Source organism: Vipera berus (genome assembly GCF_964194415.1).
Source record: "Vipera berus genome assembly, chromosome: 7".
Classification (NCBI taxonomy): Eukaryota; Metazoa; Chordata; class Lepidosauria; order Squamata; family Viperidae; genus Vipera; species Vipera berus.
In genome coordinates, this window is record NC_138209.1 from 13,891,927 (window position 1) to 13,912,116 (window position 20,190).

The following is a 20,190-nucleotide window of genomic DNA, read 5'->3' on the forward strand; positions in this document are numbered from 1 at the left end:
TTGGGAATCATCACTACAGTTGATCCCAGTAGGACAACAGATGTTTTATTAAATCCTTTTGGATATTTTCCTGAGTTGAAGAATCCTGTGTTCTTGGATCTGTTTATGTTCTACCTAATATTCTGTGTTTAACGGATGATTTCCCATATTTCTAGTCTTTGTGGAAGGAAACGACAGGATCCCTGTGACAGGAATGCCACCTTTGAACATTTATCCAATTTACTTGGCCTCAGAGGATCTTATCCCCGGAGCCTGGATCTGTTTTTCTATTTTATTTCTGCCAATTTATTCAACAAAACAAAAACTGGAGGAGAAGCTTCTTCAAGCTCTCAACAACAATCATAGCTTTGGCGGTTTTTAGACTACAGATTGAAAGAGGAACTTGAAGATGCCACCTTTGAAGCTGTAGCCTACTCTTGACCTCAGCTGGGAGGACAGATAATGCCAAGGGATTTTGATTAGATGACTGTTCAGTGATTTTCTTGCTAATATCAAATATATATTGCCCTTTGAAAATACGCTGTTTTGACTAACATGTAATTAGATTGAGTTAATATGTTCCTTTAAATATATGTATTTAGTAATCTGGTTTTTTTCTAAAAATATTCCTGGATGATCTTATTCCTTATCATTTACTGGATCCTAAGAGTTTTTAAAGAATATTTTAGATATTTTTAACCAGCACAGTGGCCAGGAATTGATTCAAACCTGACCAAAGGTAATTATCTTCTGACATCTTGAATACTAATGGATATTGAAAAATTAATTATTTTATTGAAAATGCCCATTTGTTATCCTGTGGTACAGATTGTCAAGAAGGTGTTGGACAAATTGTTGCTGGATTTCTGTATTCCTGTTAATATGGTGGAATCTGGGAGTGAGTTGAGGGGAGGAGCGAACAGATTGGCTAGTCTTGAGTTGCTGGTGGGAAGGAAGCCCATAAGAAGTGATCCTCCCCAAAATTCCACTGTTTATATACAGTAATAGATAGTAGTGAGCACATTTGTCTGATGAGAGCAGCAATAAACATACCACTCGGATCAGCCCTGTGTGTTGTTTCTGGTTCCTTTGATGCCTAACTGTTAGTCCTTCAAGACAAAATCAGACTAGGAATCTGGTATCATGTAGGTCAGTGCTATTTTATTACAAAACGAGAGAAACACAATCTTGTAGGTCTGAATGTGCTTCCCCAATCCTCCTTTTACCATTGTGAGAACTAGCCGTGAATGGTTCCTGCCCTAAATGCAGGCTTCTTATATCTGAACACTGGTTTTTTTTAATAGCAAATTTTATTATTTAAAATATTTAGAAACTTTGGACATGGTGTTATCGGTCTAACATACCTCCTTCTTACATCATTTTTTGTGTGTTATATACATTTTATATACGTATCATTTATATACAATTGTGCACAATAAACATATTTATACATTTATGCCAATAATTTTCTTCAATCTTGTCAACCACTTTATTTTAATATTGCTTAAGTTCATAATCTTGTATACCTCTATTAAGACCTTCCTTTCTGTTCCCACCATAGGTAAAATCTATTCCAAATTTTGTAATATTCTGACTGTTCTTTATTTTTTAATTCCAAAGTTAAATTATCCACTTCTGCGCATGCCCATATTTTGTTTATCACCTCACTCTCATCAGGTACTTCGCTATCCTTCCATTTCAGGGCGAACGTCATTCTCGCTGATGTAATAATATGTATCATTAAGTATATCTCTTCTTTACTATATTTCTCTTTTGTTATACCTAGCAGGAAAAATTCTGGCTTATATTCTATTTTCCGTCCTAATATTTCCTCTAGCCCATGTCTGTATCATTTGCCAAAACCTTTGTGTCTTTTTACAGGTCCACCATGTATGAAAATAGGTGCCTAATTCTTGGGAACATTTCCAGCAGTTAGGGGATATTGTTTTATACATTTTAGCTAACCGTGTTGGAGGGAGATGCCACCGGTAAAACATCATGTATAGATTTTCTTTGTAAGCTGTGGCCAGCGTTATCTTTTTATTTCTGTCCCATAATGTTTGCCACACATCAAGATCAATACCATGTCCAACATTCTTAGCCCATATCAACATCATTTCTTTGACTTGTTCTTCAATCATTTTATACCCCAATAACAATTTATACAGTTTCCTTATTTGCTTCTCATCTGCCCCCAATAAGATTTTATCCAATGCTGTTTCTTGAATATTTATCCCCCACTCTTTCTTATCTTTCCCATTCTTCCTTCCCAAAGGCCATTCCTTATGTTCTTTACAATTCCACGCCATTCAGCAGTTGATGGCTGAAGGAATTGAGAGATATGATGAGAATGGTGTGGAAACGGAAGGGAAATGAAGTGATATGTGATTTAGTCAGACTTGGAAGAGATGTACAGATACAAAGAAGTAGATTGTGAAAGGACAGAGTGGAAAAGATAGGTTTTTTTCCTACACACATTTACACTGACCTTTATACTGAAATGTGCGATGTTGATTGAGACAGTGAAATTCGGGAAGATGTGAGCATTCCTGATGCTGGGTTGCTGATGTTTTTACCAGGCAGCAGTCACTGATTTTGTAGAGCTGATACTTTTCTGGGAGATGTTGGAGATGGACACAGACAGAGGTTATCCCCTATAGCCAGAGGCCAATACAGTATTGTTGTGATTCAGGGTTAGCCTGTGGGTTCGGCAGTTGGGTTGGACGACTCAGAGGAGGAGGAGGGGGGTGTTGAAGACCTTGCTGAGGGGGTTGAAGATCTTGCTGATGAGAGCCCTCAGCCAGGCCCCTCCCACTTGGTCACCACGGAGACCCAGCTGTGTGAGCCTGACAGCGTGGATGAAGATGACCCACAGCTGGCCCTGTTCAAGGACGCCCGACGCAGGAGGCAGTCAATTAGGAGTAAACAGAGGAAGGCAATGGGGCTTCTCGGAAGGAGGCAGAGAGAAGCCACGCCTTGAACTCTATATAAGGGGAATGTGTGGGGAGGGCTGGTTTGCTGAAGGCAACCGCTTGGATAGTTCGTGTTTCTTAAAGCTCCTGTTTCTTGGTTCGTGTCTTGTTTGTTTTTGTAGCTATAAATTTGGCAGGCGTAATATCAGCCTCTTGCTGTTTGTAAAGGGGTTGTCCCTGCCTTTTCTGCAGGGCCGGTAGCAGGCTGGTACAGAACAAGTATGTACAGGAAGATTGGAAAGAATCGTGGCCCCTTTGCTCAGCGGCTTCAGCTGCTGATGCCCAAACTGCCATCACTGTAGACTTGGATTCCAAACTTAGATCTAGAAATACAGATAGGTTTACTCTCTGGATGACATTGGCAAATAAGAAAAAAAAAGTCTCCTTGTTAGAGCAAAAACCTGTTGTAAGAATTGCAGTTGGAGCTTCTAATTCCATTGTGTTCTGATGAAAGAAACCTTACCAAATGAAATTGGAACTTGGATGTTATATATGCTAACAGCAGCAAGAACACTCTATGCACAAAAATGGAAGGGATACTTTGATTCCCACAATGGACAAATTGCTGCAAAATTTGATGGGAGCTAGCAGAGATGGCTAAATTGACTGCTTTAATTAAAGAATACAATTAATTTTGTTTCTACTTGAACACTGCTTTTGGACTTTGTGTTTGAGGTGGAAAAAAAATGAAACTGATTTAGGTTTTTGCTGATTAAGGTTTGTTGTTATAGAAATGGCTAGTATATATTATTATGTAAAAGCAAAAAATCAAGGTTGTATGTTATTATCTTATTCTACTGAACCAAAGAGTCGGAAGCCAATGTTTTTCTTTTTCTTTTCCCCTACATCTTTTCTTTTTTTCCCTCCCCCTCCATTTTCCAACTATTTTAATTTTTCTTGGTCTTTCTGTATATTATATTTTGATAAACTAATAAAAAATTTGAACCCCCAAAAGAAGAAGACTTACCTCAGGCTGTTGTTGCTAAAGGCAAAGTATGTGTGGCTCACCTTCTCATCTATGATTTAGTGGAGGAAGAGCAGACATATCTTACACATATTAAAAGGTAAAGGTAAAGGTTCCCCCGCACATGCGTGCTAGTCGTTTCCAACTCTAGGGGCCGGTGCTCATCTCCGTTTCAAAGCTGAAGAGCCAGCGCTTGCCCGAGGACGTCTCCGTGGTCATGTGACCGGCATGACTAGACGCCAAAGGCGCACGGAACGCTCTTACCTTCCCACCGTAGTGGTCCCTATTTTTCTACTTGCATTTTTACGTGCTTTCAAACTGCTAGGTTGGCAGAAGCTGGGACGAGTAACAGGTGCTCACTCTGTTACGCGGCACTCGGGATTTGACCCGCCAAACTGCCGACCTTCTGATCGACAAGCTCAGCGTCCTAACCCACTGAGCCACTGCGTCCCTACTTACACATATTAAGGAGTGGCAAAGAAAGGGATTTTGCGATATTTGCCAGCCTGGGTTTAAGGTGTTTTGGCAGCTTTGTGAAGGGTCGGGAGCTGCCTTGGCCAAGTGTGCATCAGCAGTGGGAGGAAGACGATGGTGAAGGTCAGCTGGTTCAGGAAAGTCAAGAGGGCAGAGATGGGGGAAGAGGGATGGAAGGGAGTTGAAGCACACACTACAGTCCTTATTGTGAGTGGATTGCCAAATGCTTGACCATTGCAACAGCTGTACCTTCAAGGACTGGTTGTAACTACTATTGCTTCAGCACTGTCATAACCTCAGTCACTGAGCGAATGGTTGTTAAGCAAGGGATATCTGTACTGATGATACCAAAGCCCAAATGAGCAGAGGATTTTCACCCAGCATTTCATCTAGATATGGAGGAGAGAATAGCAATCTGTAGCAAACCACAAAGAAGGTGCCTAAGGAGTGATGTCTCCCCCACTCCTCAACCAACACCCATCAAAACCAGTCCTGGAGAAAGTATGAGAGCCATCACAAAACGGTACGCCAATCCCCAAGCTGTGGAGTCAGCTCAGGTTGACAGCAACAAAAGCCATCGACAGATTAAAGAACCCAAGGATGGCTATACCACTTACATTCCAACTCGCCTGCAGGTCATCCACAAGCCCAGTCACACATCTTAAAGCTGTGAAGGTTGAAAGTGATGGTGTAGCATTCTGTTCCTGCAGTAGCTAGACAGATATCTATGGCAGGAACCCCAAGCAGACAAGTGTGTACAGGCAGCCCTCCACTTACGACCGCAGCTGAGCCCAAATTTGTTAAATGAGTTCTGCCCCAGTCTACAACCTTTCCTGCCATAGTTGTTAAATGAGTCACTGCAGTTTTTAAGTTAACTAACACAGTTGTTAAGTGAATCTGGCTTCCCCATTAACTTTACTCAGCAGAAGGTTGCAAAAGGGGATCACATGACCCGGGGACCCTGCAACCGTCATAAATATGAGTCAGTTGCCAAGTGTTTGAATTTTCATCATGTGACTATGGCAGAGATGTCAAACTCATGACATCATGTGACATCGCGCAACATTGGGACGGTTTTACCATTGCCGGCAATGGGGTGGGCGTGGCTTCCGGATGATGCATCCGGCCTGCGGGCCAGCAGTTTCATACCCCTGGACTATGAGGATGCCACAACGGTCATGTGAAAAACGTTCATAAGTCACTTTTTTCAATGCTGTTGTAACTTCGAACAGTCACTAATAAATGGTTATAACTCAAGGAATACCTATACCATATTTCTCTTCTTGCCCTTCTTCCCCATCACCTATCTTTAATCTCTGGAAGAGCAATTCAGTTCCTAACTTTATGTCTCGTGGCAACTATTGTGTAGTGGGTTCTGGAACGCAGGAACGATGCCAGGCAGAGGAGTACAGCATGCAGCTCTTTATTGGTGGTAGAACTGTACTGAGGATTTGGGGGTTACCTGAGTCCTTATATATACCTGGCCAGTCCATTTGAACCTGGTATTCCCGCCAAGACATAGTCCAATCCGCATCAGTCCCTGTACAGCGCCACCTGGTGGTATAAGTAGCGCTGTTCCTATGTTGACCCCCCCCCCCCCAAACCCATACACAACAGCAACCTCGTGCTGTAATGTGTCCACCACAGATTCGGGCTTATCATCTCATGCACTCACTTGCCTCAGCCGGATTTAGCTCACAAGACCGTTGGTAGAATCAACTGCATTTTTTTCCCATTTGCAAACCCCCATCAGATGTTCTTAAGTGATGAGATCCGCTTGTCCACGGGGCGATCAAACAAGTGGCCAAAATCACCATCCAAGCTCCGTTTACGCGTGTGTTTAAAAAAAGGAGGGGGAGGGCTTGGATTGCTTGGTTTGGCCATTATTATTTACTTTTACTTTTCCCACCCTCTTCCCCGAGACCTCCTTGAGGACTTCGGACCACTAATTCACGCCCAACCCGCCCCTACTTCATGGATCGCTGCCTTTAGGGATAAAACTTAGGACGGACCTCCACGTAAAAGAACCCGGGAGTTTCCAAGAAAACGCACGCAGTCAGGAAACGAAACTCCTGGACCAAAAGCTTGAAGGAGCTGCGTTCTCTGCGCACAGCCCTAACGTCTGAACGATGAGCCCAGAGCTTCGGAGAGGCTTCCGAAGAAGCCACGACACTGGTGTCCGGGTTACCCCTTTATTCTCTCAGCCCCCCCCCCGCCCCCCCACACCTCCCTCTTTCCTTCTTCCACCGAAAGCCAATTCTCTGCTCGGACCGAGCCGCGACAACCGCCGCAGTTTCGATTTCCTTGCAAAGGCACGCCTCCTCTCTGACGTTTGGAAAGTCAGGTCGCTCCCTAAAAGCGGATCGCAGAAGAGAAAGTGCGAGTCGTTTTGGACGATCTGCCCGGTTTTTTTTCCCTCGGGCGATCAAGAGGCGAGGATCCTTCTTCACTCATGCCGGGCGCAAGGAAGAGACGCCCCGGAGGAGCCACTAATTCCCCCGGAGGCTCGCTCCCGAGATCTACCCGCAGCCTCCAGGGACCCGGGAAGAAAGTTGCCGAAAAGATGCGCGAGAGGCGAGCTGGAGCCGAAGAGAGCGACCGGTTGGATTCACCCGCTGTCTCCTCCCCGCCACTCAGGGCCCCCTTGCTCTTGTTCCCAAGGGTGGGCTACCACCGGAGCATCTTCAAAGAGGATCCCGAAGCCATTCGCCAGATCAGCTGTAAGCAAGGTTACCTAGCGATGGCGCAGACACCTCGCACCGTGCAACTTTTCCGCTGGGCGCAACACGAACGGCATCAGCCAGCCCTCGGGAAAAATCGCAGTGAGTAGCCGGAGTGTCAAAAGCCCCCAAAATCCGGATGGCCGCCAGGTGGCAGCAAAAAAAAAGTGTATGTCGTGTACAGCTGCTATACAGTACATAAAACTTTTTTTTTTTGGCTACCACCTGTAGCTAAATGTCTATGGCAGGGGTCGGCAACCTGGAAAAGGAAAAGAGCCACTGGGAACCGGTTCCATCACACATAAAAAAAAGTGGGAGCCGCGTGCGTGCGTCCATGCACGCGCATGCGCAAAAAAAGTTTTGCGCATGCGCAAAATGGGTTTTTTGCGCATGCGCGGACACGCACGGTTGCCATTTTTTTGTGTGTGATGGAACCGGTTCCCGGTTGTGCGACGGCCCGTCTGCAAAGCTGCCGCTTTTGGCAGCCTGCAAACGTGCCGCGGCAGCTTTCTCAAAGAGCGGCGCCGCTGCCCATTCCGAGAGGTGCACCTCTCCGAACGACCGTAGGTGCGCGTGCACCTCCCCAAACCTTTGGAGAGGTCCGCGCGTACCTCCGTGTGAACGGGCAGCGGCACCGCTTCTTGGGAAAGCTGCCGCGGCCCGTCTGCAGAGCTGCCGCTTTCGGCAGCCTGCAAACGTGCCGCGGCAGCTTTCTCAAAGAGCGGCGCCACTGCCCGTTTGCGTGGAGGTGCGCGCGCACCTCTCCAAAGGTTTGGGGAGGTGCGTGCGCACCTCCGCCCATTCGGAGAGGTGCGCGCGCACCTCTCCAAACGGGCGGTGCCACTCTCCATTTGGAGAGGTGCGCACGCACCACTGCCCGTTCGAAGAGGTGTGCGCACACCGGGCGGCTGGGAGCCACAGGAGACGGCTCAAAGAGCCGCATGCGGCTCCGGAGCCGCGGGTTGCCGACCCGTGGTCTATGGAGATGCTCAGTCATCCAGGTCATAAGGTAGTTATCCCAAAGGTGCTTTTTCATGAAGCAACTGGGCTGTCTTGTTTTTTGTTGTTTTGTTTTTGTCTTTGAAGACGTTTCGCTTCTCATCCAAAAAGCTTCAGCTCTGAAGAAGAAACTTCTGGTTTTGTTTTTTGTTTTTTTCTTTGAAGACGTTTCGCTTCTCATCCAAGGAGCTGCTTCAATTCTGAAGAAGGAAGATTCGTGGATGAGAAGCGAAACGTCTTCGTAGCAAAAAAACCCCAAGGAAGTCCAATTGCCTCGTGAAAAAGCACTCTTGGGCTTGCTGTACTGTACTGTAAATCTTTGGTGTTCCTCCTGGTAGTTGTCTAGTGGGTAAAGTTGAGAGAGTAACCCAGTCAGCTACATGAATGAGTGAGGTTTAGAACCTGGGTCTTTCAACGCTAAGCCAGGCGTCTCCTAGTCCAACACTAATCCAGGGATCTTCAAATTTGACAACTTTAAGACTTGTGGACTTCAGTTCTGCGGTGTGTGTGTGTGTGTGTGTGAAGTCCACAACTCTTAAAGTTGTCAAATTTGGAGCCCTCTGTACTAACCGTGCTAGCCTGTTTCCAGTCTTCCATCTTTTTAAAAATGACAAATCCTACCAAAGGAACTTGCAAGTAGCTGAGTTTATTAGTGTAGCGGGGCTGGCTGAAAGGCTTTGTGGGAGCCTGCCCGGGGAGAAGGAAGCTCAGACATCTGCCGCCGGTTTTGGGCACGGCAGGCGTGGATCGGGTGGAAGGAAAGAAAAAGGAAGAAAGAAAGCTGATGGTTGCTGTTGCTGTTGTTGGGGTGAAGTTGGAGAGGGATTTGAGGTTTTTAGCTGATCCCTCTCTTTGAAACAGAGGGAAGGAGAGAGTGAGAAGGTAGAATTTTATTGCTTTCTTTCGCAAGGGGGGATATCCTGAGCAGAGGAGAGAGAAAGAGAGTTACTGGGGTTGCTAAATTCAGATTTTAACAATAAAGAAAGGGGGCAGGGGTTTTGACGTGGTGAGATGTGGGACTGTGAGCAATGACAGAAGAGAAGGAGAGGCTGGTCGCTACTGCTTTGGAGACTTGCGGCCACCTGAACTTTGATTACTGTTACTTGTGCAAGTTATAGACATTGTGGGGAGTTGCCCTCGCAGGGCGAGTTTTTATCGCAGAACACTGACCACTTTCGCTCATGTTCCCAGCGCTGCCTGGACCCCGGGGGGTTTCCTCACCCCTTTGTTTCCAAACGGTCGCTGTAAAACCATTGACTATTGCTGCTGTGACTGTCGGGGGCTGTAAAACACCGCCACGCATTGAGTACTGGGGTTAGGGGCTGGTCATCTTCATTCCTGAAAGCCCCCCCACCTTGACGACGAGAATCTGCCACCTCCTCGCTTTGCATGAGCTCCCGCTGGAACTTTATTAACACCTCAAGAGCGTAGCTGCTGAGTACGAGGGAGGGGAGTGGGGCTGGGAGGGCCTGGGCTTTGGTGGCCTCTGAGGGGGTAACGCTACATTAGCATGTTACTTTTGTCTCCTAAATCAAAGGTCCCCAACCTTTTGGGCACCAGGGACTGGTTCTGTGGAGAGAGGTTTTTCCGCAGAGCGGTGGGTGCATGGTTTTGTGTGCTGTCTGCATCCCGCGGATGGGGCTTTGCTTGTTTGTGTGGCCTCGTTGCTGGAATGCCATGGCCTGGTACTGGTCCATGGGCTAGGAACGTTGGGGACCCCTATCCTAAATGCTTCAGCATTCCTAGAAAACAAAAAAATTGGTAAGAGATGAGGCTTTTTATTTGGCACCTTGGCTGATAAAAAGGCAAAGACATCCTGGAGTTAAACCTGGTGACTATATCCATGTTATGAAAAATTTGCTTCCTCCTGCGATATTTTTTTCAGCTTCCCTATTTAGCCATAAGTCTTGCTGTTTCATTTTATTATTGTTGTTACAGCTTAGCAACTGACTCATATTTATGATGGTTGTAGTGTCCTGGGGTCACGTTGTACTGTAGGCACCTGTCCAGCCGCCTGATTGGTCCACCTGGCTGGCGGGAATTCTTGGACACCGGATTGGGTGACACCTGCACGGCGGGAGAATGGAGCCAGTGGGTTGGCTAGCGCTAGGTAGAGACTGGGGGATATAAGGGTAACCTGGGCAAGCAAGGCCAGTTCGGCCACGTGGAGTGCAATAAAGTAGAGTAACCCTAACCCTGTCTCTGAGTCATCTGTCGTGGCACGAGGACATAAGAGTGGCGAAGAGGATGGGATCGCGGTAGCACAGCGGAGCGAACAGGGACAAGATAGCAGAAGCGCGCGGAGCGGGAGATTCAAATAGCCGTCAGCGCAACAAGAGTCGGGTCCAGCGGCAACGGAATCACGGGTGTAGAAGGCAAGAATGGCACAGGTCATCACTGTAAGGGAATTCGACATGAGGCACCCCGAAGACTAGGAAGAGTACGTCGGCCAAGTCGAAGGCTAACTGTTGGTCAACGGCATAACGGACGACCGGAAAAAGGTGGCCGCATTACTGACCATCAGCGGAACGGCAGTATACCGGGTAGCCGTGGGGTTATGCCAGCCGGCAACAGTCACCAGCGTGTCGTATGCAGACCTCACGGGGAAGCTAAGGGAGCACTTCACACCCAAACGCTCTGAGCTCTTCTGGAGGAGGATTTTCGAATGCAGGAACCAGAAACAAGGGGAGTCCATAACGGATTTTGTGGCCGCCATGAGGGAAGCCGCGCTCCGATGCAAATACGACAACTTGGAGGTGCGGATCAGGGACCGAGTGGTCCTAGGGCTCCGAGATGAGCAATTGCAGAACAGAATTATCGCCAAACCCACAGGAACCCTGCAAGAGGTCCTGGACGAGCTACTAACTTACGAAGCCACCGGACAACGTGACACCCCCCCCACAACAGCAACGGCGCGGTCGGATCCATCCACCAAGGATGCCTTGTGGATGGTGGGGTGGGGGATTATCAATATGAGACCGACATCGATGAAGTCACCCATCGAATCGTAAGAACAACCTTGAAAACCAACTGCCCCGACAACACAGACCAGTACAGAAGGCCACCAACGTCCCAGCCGGCCAAATCGCTGAGGGAGGGACTCAACAGGCAAAGGGACACAGAGTCCAAATGCGGAAGCTGTGGGAGAAATCACCCCCGTGCGGGCTGCAGGTTCCGAAATGCGAAATGCAGAAACTGTGGGAAACCCGGCCACATTCAAGTGATTTGCAGAAGCAAACCGCGGGAAAACCTCCACAACATCAACGCCTGGGCCCCAGGTAAGGTAACCCCCTGCTATAGTGGGAAAGAGACCCGAAGGCAGCTGGCACAAACCACTAACCGGGGAAGGGTAGATTCCGTCAACCAGGTGCTAAGCCCCAAATTAAAAATTGACGTCCACCTGCAGGGCATCCCCTGCAGGATGGAGGTAGACTCGGGGGTGGCGGTATCCATAATTTCAGGGGAAACTTTGGCACGGATTGAGGGAAGAAGCGGGCGCCGCATCCACATCAAACACACGCACATACAATTAGCAGATTTCCAAAGAACACCCATTAAAGTAAGGGGAATAGTCACCATCGAAGTTTGCTTTAAGAGATTTAAAGGCCCATTAGAACTACTAGTGACAGAGGGACAGATAGCCAGCTTAATAGGCCTCAATTGGTTCGGGCCTTTAGGAATTTGGGTCGGGGGAATTAACTCGGTATAGCACCAAACCCTAGAATCTGTCTGCAATAGTTATGCAGACATATTCGATGGAACTCTAGGGAAATACAGGGGCCCACCAATAAACTTTAATTTAGACCCCACAGTACTCCCCATAAGGATTAAAGCAAGGAGAGTCCCCTTCGCCCTAAAACAAAAAATAGAGACCGAATTGGACAGGCTAGTGGGCCGGGGAGTACTGGAACCTGTAGAAGGGGGACCCTGGGAAACACCTATCATCAAACCCAATGGCGACATAAGAATTTGTGCCGACTACAAGGCCACCTTGAACCAGGCTTTAAATCAGCACGCTTACCCCGTCCCGACGGTGAAACAGGTCCTCGCGGCCATCCAGAAAGGCGCCATCTTTGCTAAATTGGACTTGGCGCAAGCGTACTTGCAATTAACAGTTACCAGGGAAGCAGCCGATGCACAAACGATAGTCACCCACAAGGGGGCGTTACGAGTCAACAGATTACAATTTGCAATTGCAGCAGCTCCAGGCATATTCCAAGAGGTCATGGAAAGAACTCTGAAAGGTATACCTGGGGTTTGCCCATACTTTGATGATGTGCTGATAGCAGGGGAAAATGAGGAGGTACTAGCTGATAGGTTAGAAAAGGTACTTGGGAGATTCAGAGCAGCAGGACTCAAACTAAAAAAAGAAAAGTGCTCCATAGGAGTAGCATCCACTGAGTTCTTAGGGTACAGGATTGATGCTCAGGGCATCCACCCAACAGAGGAAAAAATAAAAGCAATAAAATCAGCCCCAGCCCCCCAAAATAAAGCAGAATTACAAGCATTTTTGGGACTAATAAACTTCTATCATTCATTTCTGCCCCACAAAGCTGCCATAGCAGAACCTCTCCACAGGTTGCTGGACAAAAAAGCCATGTGGAATTGGCAGGAACAGCACAGGAGAAGTTTTGAAACACTGAAAGAAATACTATCTAGCAATTCCACAGTCACTCATTTTATTGAGAGTAAGCCCATATGCTTAGCGTGTGATGCATCACCACATGGGGTGGGGGCAGTAATTAGCCACCTGGACAGCAATGGGGAACAAAGACCCATAGCTTACTACTCCAGAACCTTGACCAAAGCAGAAAGGAACTATGCCCAAATCGATAAAGAGGCGCTAGCAATCGTGGCAGGAGTAAGGAAGTTCCACGATTACCTATATGGAAGGAATTTCACCATATTCACTGACCACAAACCGCTTCTGGGGCTGTTCACAACAGATAGACAAACCCCACAAATAATGTCCCCAAGAATGTTGAGATGGTCAATATTCCTCTCAGCATACACATTCACCATCAAATATAGACCAGGGAAAGAGATGGGCCACACGGATGCATTAAGCAGGCTACCCTTACCAGAAACAGACCCAGACCCAGCACCAGCCGGGCAATTTCTCACAATACAAGAACTCCCTGAATGCCCACTAACAGCCAAAGACATTGCCAACGCCACCACCTGGGACCCAGTACTAAGCAGAGTGGCAATGTGGGTCCAAGGGGGGTGGCAAGGAAAAAATCTGGGACCACAATTCCAGGCTTATTTCACGAGAAGGGACGAGATGTCATCGCACCTAGGATGCCTCTTATGGGGAAATAGGGTGATAGTGCTGGGGAGACTAAGAGATAAGGTCATAAGCGAACTGCACGAAGGGCATCGGGATAGTGCGCATGAAAGCCCTCGCTAGGAGTTACCTGTGGTGGCCAGGATTAGACAAGGCCATAGAGGAGCGGGTAGCAGGGTGCTACCAGTGCCAGAGGTCCAGGCCCAAACAACCCCACGCACCGGTACACAGGTGGGAGGCAACACACAACCCATGGTCCAGAATACACATAGATTACGCAGGGCCATTCCAAGGACAAACATTCTTAGTGGTGGTTGACAGCTACTCCAGATGGTTAGAGGGTGGTGCCTGTTAAGAGCACGACGTCAGCCAAAACCATACAGGTGCTGAGGGGACTCTTTGCCACACATGGGTTACCGGACGTAATTGTATCCAATAATGGGCCTCAATTCACCTCTACTGAATTTCAGGACTTCCTCATGGCCAACTTGATTAGGCATGCAGCGACGGCACCCTTCCACCCCTCCAGCAACGGCTTGGCGGAGAGAAATGTGAGATCAACCAAAGAGGCGCTGCGCCGGATCATTGTGTGTCACTGGCACCAGAGACTGGCCCAGTTCTTGCTGGCACAACACACAACACCGTGCACAGCAAAAGCCCAGTGAAGATGAGGTGGGGTAGGAGACTCACAACCAAATTAGATAGACTCCACCCGAATAGAGCAACAGTTGAAACAGAACAGGACTCCACCGCCAGATCCTTGAACATTGGGGACTTAGTGTGGGCCAGGAACTACGGCCAAGGGGACAAGTGGACACAGGGAGTGGTTGTGGACAAGCTGGGGCCGTTATCTTACATCGTGGAAGGGGAAGGGGAGCGTCAAGTCAGGTGACACATTGACCAACTGAGAAAAAGGGCCCCAGAGAATACCCCGCAGGCACCCAAGGAGATGCAGCAACAACAGCAGCAGAGTAACTTACACTTCGAACCACTCCCAGTTCAAACACCCCAGCCAAACACCACGGGCACAGCCGAACAACCATCGGCCAGACCACCAAGGGCTCCAACAACAGGATCCAGGTCATCAGAACCAGTCAACGGGGCAGTGCCAAGAGAACTCACCAAAATCACAGCCAGCGGGTCACCCGCAGAGTGGGGAGCAGCCAGCGTCAACGGGGGTGGTCCAAGGAAGGGAGGCCAGGCTAGACAATCCACCAGGTAGATACCCTGCCAGGGCACACAGGCCTCCAGCATACCTAAAGGATTATGTAAGAGAGTAAATCAGGAGGGTGGTAATAGCAACAGGTTATAGATTAGTTCACATTTGGGGGGGGAAGGGGTGTACTGTAGGCACCTGTCCAGCCGCCTGATTGGTCCACCTGGCTGGCGGGAATTCTTGGACACCAGGTTGGGTGACACCTGCACAGCGGGAGAATGGAGCCAGCGGGTTGGCTAGCGCTAGGTAGAGACTGGGGGATATAAGAGTAACCTGGGCAAGCAAGGCCAGTTCGGCCACGTGGAGTGCAATAAAGTAGAGTAACCCTAACCCTGTCTCCGAGTCATCTGTCGCGGCACGAGGACATAACACACGTGATCACCTTTTACAATCTTCGGACAAGCAAAGTCAATGGGGAAGCCAGATTCTGAGTTACTAACATAACAACTTCAGTGACTTATTTAACACCTGTGGCAAGAAAGTTCGTAAAACTCAACAACTGAGTTCAGCTTAGCAACTGAAATTTTGGGCTCAATTGTAGTTATAAGTTGAGGACTACCTGTACTCCAGAAAAGCAGGGCTTTTCAACCAGTGGTATGAGTACCACCTGTGGTACATTAGCACCTGGCAGGTGGTACATGACCATCCTAGAAAACTGGTAGCGGGGGAGGGGAATGAGCTGAACCGGTGGCAGTACCGCACAAGCCTGACCGAGAGACGGCTGGAGCTGCAGGGCTGTCAGGGCTCAGCGGAAGCGCCAGGATCAGTGCCAGGCTCCAGCTGGAGCTCAGCGCTGAACCCAATGCTTTTGCTGAGCCCAGAAGAAGCACCGATCAGCTGGAAAGTTGCAGCATCTCCAGGGTCTTGTGATTTACATTCAGATGCTTGGCAACTGATTCATATTTATGACGGTCACAGTGTCCCAGGGTCATGTGAAGTGACCAAAACCTTCTGCAACCACTCAGCAGATGGGGGGGGAAATAAAAACCAAACACCCCCACCCCCACCCTACCCCTACTGGCAATCCTCAACAGAAATGCTCACAACATTGAAAACCTCGGACAGGAGGAAGAGTGCTGCTGGGCAGGCAGGCAGGTGTCTTGCTCGGCTGTGCCTTGCGGGGCACTTTTTTCAGTGCCACAAATTGGTAAAGGGAATTAATTTTTTCACATTGCAACTCTCCTAGCTTATCAAATAAGCGAATGACAAAATTGCCTGGATGGCATTTAAGAGTTTGAGTATGGCTGCAGATCAAGTTGCTAAAGCCTCTCTCTCTCTCTCTCTCTCTCTCTCTCTCTCTCTCTCTCTCTCTCTCTCTCTCTCTCTCTCTCTCTCTCTCTCTCTCTCTCTCTCTCTCTCTCTCTTTCTTTCTTTCTTTCTTTCTTTCTCCTTCCTTTCTTTCTTTTCTTTCTATTTTTTCTTTTTCTTTCTTTCCTTCCTTCTCTTTTTCTTTTTCTCCTTTCCTTCATTCTCTTTCTTTCTTTTTCTATCTTTCTTCTTTTCTTTCGCTGCCCACTGTAACTTTGAACAGTCACTAAGTGAACTGTTGTAAGTCGTGGACTACCTGTACTTCATCGCTTTTTTCCTTTTTTTTTTTGGTCATCAAGTTTTTGACATTTGCTAGGCGACTGGTGGTACACGGATGTTGCCATATCCTAAAAGCGGTACAACGGGTGAAAAGATTGAAAAGCCCTGGTTTATAGCATTAAAAACCCACAACATCAGCTGCCTTCACCATGGCAGCAACAGATACAATCAGGCTAGCCCAGGGGTAGGCAACCTTGGCTCTTTTATGACTCATGAACTTCAACTCCCAGAATTCCTGAGTCTGGGAGTTGAAGTCCATGACTCATAAAAGAGCCGAGGTTGCCTACCCCTGGGCTAGCCACTTGGTTGATTCTCTCCCCAAGCCTGCTGACAGAACCATTTCTTCAGGGCTTTCTGGAAAAGTAAAATGGTGGGAACTTATCTTGTTTCTGGAGAATTACATTCCACAGGGAGGGAGTTATTTTTTCTCGGTCTCACAAGATGTCCTTCCCTATTGGGTAGGACGTGTGACATGCCCTCTCTTTCCACCCCAGTGGGTCAGGTGGATGTAACTAGGAAGAGGTGGTCTTTCAAATAACCTGGCCCTGAGCTATGTAGGGGCATTTAAGGTGACACCCAGCATCTTGACTTGTACCTGAAGGCGAATGGGCAGCCAACGCAGCTCCTGCAAAAGAGGTAACACATGCACAAGTGTTAAGACTTGTGCAAAAAACTACGTGAGCCACTGTATTTTGAACCAACTGAAGCTTTTCTATGCTCTTCAATGGCAGCCCCCTGTAAATGCATTATATTACATTTTGCACATCTCAAGGCTTCCCTGGTGTTTTAATTCTTCTTTAATTCTTTAATTTCTTTAATTCTTCTACCACGCTAGTGGACACTTCCCTCAAGGAGCCATTTTGAGTACAGGTAGTCCTAGACTTACAACAGTTCATTTAGTGACTGTTCAAAGTTACAACGGCACTGAAAAAGGGACTTATGGCCATTTTTCACACTTACAACCATCGCAGCATTCCCCCGTGCTCATGTGATCCAAATCCAGACGCTTGGCAACTGGCTCCTATTTGTGACGGTTGCAGTGTCCCGGGGTCATGTGATTTGCCTTTGGGGACTTCTGACAAGCAAAGTCAACGGGGAACCGAATTCGCTTTAACAACCGCGTTACTACCTTAACAACTGTAGTGATTCACTTAATGACTGTGGGAAGAAAGGTCATAAAATGGGGGGGGGATTCACTTAACAAATGTCTCAGGACACCCAGTTCTGCTTTAGGAAGTACATGCATCAAAAATATTTTTCGTTATCCAGTGTTTTCAATTATTAATGTATCAATAATTAATCATCATTATGCTGTTAACTCTTAATAGTATATTCACAATTAATTAATTCAATTATTAACTAAATATTTATTTATTTAATTATTTTAATTGAGTGGCGTAACGGCCTAGTGGTGAAGACATTCACCGTCCAATCGGAAGGTTGAGAGATCCTTCCTACGTAGCGGCAGATGTTTCTCTCAGGCGCAAAGAAAAAATATCTCCTGCAAACTCCGTGTGGTGTCAGGAAGGGCATCCGGCCAGTAAATGCTCAGATCCATCCCGTTGCCCCGATTCCACCCCGAATTAAGGGATTACAGGGTCTTAAAAGGGGAGTTTTTAATTTAATTATTTTAATTATTAGTCAAGGACATCAGGGCATGACATTTCTGCTCTTTTGATCTTGTTAACATCCACATAGGTTAGACTGAGCTGAGACATAGAATGGCCCCCAAATAATCAAGTTGAAATCCCTAGGTGAGTAAAGACTGAAATGTGATAACCTTGCTTCTCTTTAACTCCCCTTCACAATGACTCCAACCTTTAGGTCCAGCAGAATTCCTTGTGTGGCTTGCAACATTTATAAATGTAGTACCAATTAAGGTAATGGTTAGTGAAAATCATGGTGGACAGTCTTGTGCTATGTCTTGCAGGGAGCATCTGCTTAAAAGAGAAAATCAGGATAAATTCAGTGGATTGTGAAGCATCTCACCTGCTTATTCTCTCATTGAATGGAAAACTTTCGGAGCATGATATTACAACCCAAACCCCAAAAATAAGGTAGGAATTTCCTTATTATATATTAATGGTAAGGCGGTTGTCTTTTTTTTAAGCCTGAGTGAACAAGGCTCATGGCTAGAAGAATAATCACCATTCAGTTTGCTGATTCCATGGATTGTATGCAGAGAAAAAGAGGCTTTTAAAAATAAGCTTGATAGCAGAATGTTTATGGAGACTCTCGGTCTTCCAGGCCATGGTTGTCCCAAAGGTGCTTTTCAAAAGGCAGCTGGATTTTCTTGTTGTTCTTTTTTTCCTTGAAAACATTTCGCTTCTCATCCCAGTTCTTCAGTTCTGATAAAAGAATGCAAGATTAAAATAATAGGGCTATTTTTTCCCCCTGCAAGTTCCTGCTTTCCTTTTTGTTGAATGCAATTATTCACCTGAAAGTTTTCTTCCAAAAGAAAAAGAGTTACATTCTCACTATTTCAGGGCATATTTAAAAAAACAGGACAATCGTTCTCTTCCTCATTCAAGCTATTAATATAACTGTTCAAGAGCCTTTGACCCAGAACTGAACATTGCAGCAGCCCACTAGATATCTCTTTCCAATTGTTTATTTATTATAGAATAGAATAGAATAGAATAGAATAGAATAGAATAGAATAGAATAGAATAGAATAGCATAGCATAGCATAGCATAGCATAGCATAGCATAGCATAGAATAGAATAGAATAGAATAGAATAGAATAGAATAGAATAGAACAGAACAGAATAGCGCTGGAAGGGACCTTGGAGATGATGATGATGATTATGATGATCATGATGGTCTTGTGGTTGTTGGAAGAGACCTTGAAGGTCATCTAGTCCAACCCCCTGCTCAGGCAGAAAACTCTATTCCATTTCCAAATGGCTGTCCAGTCTCTTCTTTAAAACTTCCAGTGTTGGAGCATTCACAACTTCTGGGGACAAGTTGTTCCACTGATTAATTGTTCTAACTGTAAGGAAATTTCTCCTTAGTTCTAGGTTGCTTCTCTCCTTGGTTACTTTCCATCCGTTGCTTCTTGTCCTTCTTTCAGGTGCTTTGGAGAATGGGTTGACTTCCTTTTCTTTGTGGCAAACCCTGAGATATTGGAACACTGCTATCATATCCCCCCTCGTCCTTCTCTTCATTAAACTAGACCAGGGGTAGGCAACCTCAGCTCTTTTATGACTCATGGACTTCAACTCCCTGAGTCAGCATAGTCCATGAGTCATAAAAGAGCCGAGGTTGCTTACCCCTGAACTAGACAGACCCAATTTCTGGAGGAAAACTGTTCCACTGGTTAATTGTTCTCACTGTCAGGAACTTTCTCCTTACTTCATCCATTGCTTCTTGTCCTGCCTTCAGGTGCTTTGGAGAATAGATTGACTCCCCACCCCCTTAGATACAGGTAGTCCTCAACTTACAACCACAATTGAGCCCAAAATTTCTGTTGGCAAGTGAGACATTTGTTATGTGAATTTTGTCCCATTTTACAATCTTTTTCCCCACAGTTGTTAAGTGAGTCACTGCAGTTGTTAAGTTAGTAACACAATTGTTAGGTGAATCTGATTTTTCCATTGACTTTGCTTGCCACAAGGTTGCAAAAAGACCCTAAAACACTGCAACTGTCATAAACATGAACCAGTTGCCAAGCATCCGAATTTTGATCACATGACCATGGGGTTGCTGCAATGGTCATAAGTGTCAAAAATGGTCATAAGTCACTTTTTCAGTGAGGTTGTATCTTTGAACGGTCACTAAATGAACTGTTGTAAGTCAAGGACTACCTGTATTGGAACACTGCCTTACCGCTGGTCATCCTCTTCTTCTCTTTTTGTCCTGGTTCCGACTGATGGAACTAAATAAATCAGAACTCCGAGGCTGCAGATTTCCTCAAATCAAACATGTTCTTTGAGGAAATCTCTCGCCTCGGAGTTCTGATTTATTTGGTTCCATCAGTCGGAACCAGGAC

General features: G+C 46.5%; 2 protein-coding genes across 7 annotated transcripts in view; both read left to right on the forward strand.

Moving 5' to 3' along the window:
* The window catches only part of LOC308670898 (putative E3 ubiquitin-protein ligase HERC6), a 38,336-nt gene extending 36,901 nt beyond the window's left edge, over positions 1-1,435 (forward strand). For 3 of the 4 annotated variants that reach the window (XM_081332706.1, XM_081332708.1, XM_081332707.1), the window contains one exon: positions 156-1,435. In XM_081332706.1, coding sequence (XP_081188832.1) covers positions 156-361 — 206 coding nt within the window. In that variant the 3' untranslated portion in view covers positions 362-1,435. The remainder of the gene's footprint in view (positions 1-155) is intronic. The other variant, XR_014027110.1, reaches the window with a different exon arrangement.
* Positions 1,436-6,714: 5,279 nt separating this feature from the next.
* LOC308670895 (E3 ISG15--protein ligase HERC5-like) overlaps positions 6,715-20,190 on the forward strand; it is a 54,836-nt gene continuing 41,360 nt past the window's right edge. For all 3 annotated transcript variants that reach the window (XM_081332698.1, XM_081332699.1, XM_081332700.1), the window contains exons 1-2: positions 6,715-7,211; positions 18,129-18,255. In XM_081332698.1, the coding sequence (XP_081188824.1) occupies positions 6,842-7,211; positions 18,129-18,255 (497 nt within the window). In that variant the 5' untranslated portion in view covers positions 6,715-6,841. The remainder of the gene's footprint in view (positions 7,212-18,128; positions 18,256-20,190) is intronic.